This window comes from Morone saxatilis, unplaced genomic scaffold (genome assembly GCF_004916995.1).
Source record: "Morone saxatilis isolate NCDOM2014 unplaced genomic scaffold, NCSU_SB_2.0 Contig4, whole genome shotgun sequence".
Classification (NCBI taxonomy): Eukaryota; Metazoa; Chordata; class Actinopteri; family Moronidae; genus Morone; species Morone saxatilis.
Window position 1 is genome coordinate 13,362,429 of NW_023339984.1, and position 3,278 is coordinate 13,365,706.

At 36.0% G+C, this 3,278-nt stretch overlaps 1 protein-coding gene across 1 annotated transcript in view; it reads left to right on the forward strand.

The window, feature by feature from the left end:
- The window catches only part of LOC118338474 (GTPase IMAP family member 7-like), a 2,904-nt gene extending 1,226 nt beyond the window's left edge, over window positions 1-1,678 (forward strand). The window contains exon 2 of the mRNA XM_035675773.1: window positions 407-1,678. Coding sequence (XP_035531666.1) covers window positions 407-1,317 — 911 coding nt within the window. The 3' untranslated portion in view covers window positions 1,318-1,678. The remainder of the gene's footprint in view (window positions 1-406) is intronic.
- Window positions 1,679-3,278: the final 1,600 nt, after the last annotated feature.

Genomic DNA, 3,278 nt, shown 5'->3' on the forward strand with positions numbered 1-3,278 from the left:
CAGACCTCGACACTGTGAATATTTTGCTCCATACAAGAGTGAAAAGAGTGAATGTCACAAAGGTTGCACCGGTGAATGACTCTGTTTTGAAAATTAGGACTCAACTCATTTTATGGGTATATACTGTCAATGGAACAGATCAGTCAATTCTCCTCTCTCTTCCTCATTAACAATGAAAAGTGGATACAACATTTAGTTAGCAGCTTTTAATTTTAGTCACCCGAAAAAAATTACAATCATTGTCGTTGGCAGGTCGTAAACTTGGTTGTTGCCAAGTGTGCTAAATGTATTAGTCTTTCGACATTATTTCAGTCTACATTTACATTTAATCACCAGTTAGGTAAATGTAAGTAGGCCTATCGAATCTGAATTGTTGTCAGATACACAAGGACTCTCTGATCATCAGTGTTCCACAATAGATTATTCTTCCATTCATCATTCTCTCAAAGATATTTTATTAGTACAAACTGCAGTATTATTGATGGAAATTGTTCTCTTGCAGTGTCAAACAGAAGAATCGCCATCTTGGGAAAAACTGGAGTTGGGAAAAGCAGCCTGGCTAACACCATATTTGGAGAGGATTTGTTTGTTCCGGGCCAAACTCTCAACTCTGAAACAAAAAAATGTCAAGCAGAAACCAAATCTGTCAATGGAAGAGAGATCACTTTGATCGACACTCCTGGTTTCTTTGACACAGATAGATCTGAGGAGGAGCTGAAGCGTGAGATAGTGAGGTGTATCATAGAGTGCACTCCTGGGCCTCATGCTTTTCTCATTGTGCTTAAAGTGGAGAAATTCATAGAGCAGGAGCAGGCTGTCATCACCAAAATAATCCAATACTTTTCTGAAGAAGTCTTCAAATATGCAACAGTTGTCTTCACTCATGGTGACCAGCTCCCTGAAGGACAGACAATACAGAATTTTGTCAGTCAGAATAAGTTTGTGAGAGGTCTGGTGGAGAAATGTGGTGGGAGGTGCTTCGTAATTGATAATAAATACTGGAACAAAAACCCAAAGGATGAATACAGGAGCAACCAGTTCCAGGTGGAGGAGCTACTTAAGTCTATAGACAAGATGGTGAAAAAAAACAATGGAAGCTGCTACAACAATGAGATGCTTCAAGCAGTGGAGGAGGAAATACAGGACGAAGTGGAGCTCATTAGACAGCCATCAGGAAACTTGTCAGCGATAGAGGTTAGAGTGCAGGCTAGGGTTAATGCATTTAAGAATCTCGGGCTTAGATTGGCTGGTATTGCAAAAGATGCGACGTTAAGAGCTTTTTTTGGTGTCCTGAGACTAGTGAGAGATGGCATATGATACAGTTGACTGAGCAGAGACAGGAAACAGTCTGTCTGAGTCACTAACTCTCACAGCCAAAGTTAAAACCTACAATGACTCTTGGAGAAGGGGACAGAATTTGTCATTAATAAGTCATATATCTTGCATCTTTAACCATTGAATGATCATGTTTATTCATATGTAATAGGTTGTGCTTCTTGTGCTTCAAACTTTAGTCACTTATTCCTGTTTCACAAGCAAACCACTGAGTGTCAGTTTGATCTGTTGATTAGTGCATTTTTAACAGCATAAATAAATCAATCGTGTTTAAATGTCAGTCTGAGTAGACTGTTGCTGTGTTTGTCAGCTGTCAGCTTTAAAATATTAATCAAGTATTAAAAATCCGAAATAAAGTTAACTTTCACTTTTTGTTTTCTCTTTCTTTCTTCTCTGTATCTTACAGACACACGCACACATGCTCTGTCCTTACATAAGCACTAAGGCAGAAATATGCATACTTCACTTCATACATACTTCTTTTCTTCAGATTTTTAATACCGCACGAACTCCTGATTCTGTTTACAAATCTCAATCGTAGTGGAAATGAAACAACCCTTTGTATATTGATACTTGTGCCCCCTCAATTGTCAATGAAAGGAACAACAAAGAAGAAAATAAGTGATTGTGTCACATTTAGCGAGGTATCAGAACAGCTGTTTACCACCATTACACACAGCTGTGGCTATTAAAACCACCTAATAACCTTTGCGGTAATATTTAAATAATTATTGTTGAACATCAGTAGGATGATCAATAATTAATCTATACAGCTCATACTGAATATTGAAACAGTTCATCAGCATCAAACTAAAATATTAACAGGGAAAGGCAAATGTAAATAAAAAAATAATGATACAATTAATTCACTCATAAATATAATATAAATAAAATATAATAATTATAATATATATTAATAAAATATGTTATAAAATTATTATTATTTCATTATTAATGTGCCTCTGGGTAACATTTTACAGTACACTTTGTAGACTACAAAATAACAACCATCTCTCAATTTAAATCTCATATCCACGTGATCATTTCATCCACAGTCAAGTCTTTAAAACTGAAAAAGAGACCTCGTCTGAATTATGTGGGAGGTGCGCACATTTTCTCCACACACCATTCACACCATTGTATCTGAGGGAAAAAGGTGTGAGCGTGGATTTTGTGCGTAAATATCATTTATGCATCCAGGCCCCAGGCTGTCATGTAGCATTGCACTATAATCCAGCAACCACTAGATGGCAGCATAGAGCAGCAGTAGTTGGAGTTGAGACTTTGGTCATCTGATGAACAATATTCTCTCTCGCTGACAATTGATTAGAGTAGAGAAAGGGAAATACAGCTGCAGGGAGGTATAAAGGGGGAGAATCTACGATGAAGAGGTTTTTTTGTGAAACCAAGAAAAGCACAAATTGTTATGTCGTTATTCCACACAGGCCCCGACTTCAGGAGTGAATCTGGAGTCCCTCCATCACAGTCCAAACTCACGGTACGATCAACCAATTAGAGGATTTACCTGCCCACTAACTTTTAATGGATGAAGCTGACACATTTATTTGTTTTGATGCAACAAGATGATAAATGAAAGTGTATATAACAAAATTAAACTATATAAATATGCAAATAAATAAATAAATAAATATACAAATGAATAGCTACAAATGTGTATATATGTAAATGAATAAATAAATAAATACAAATACATTTAATTTGGAACTTGTTTAATTTGACATATAGTGACAGACAAATTGCATTGCATTACAATTATTCATTTAAGCATTGTATTATATGATAATTCAATAATAATTTTCATCTAGCATCATCATCAGGTCAACATTTTCAATGTTTATACTTTATGACCAGATACCTGCAAAATTAATGACATCCCACCAATCACATCAGCCTCAACTGTTTTGTGCTAATTATCAGTTGCC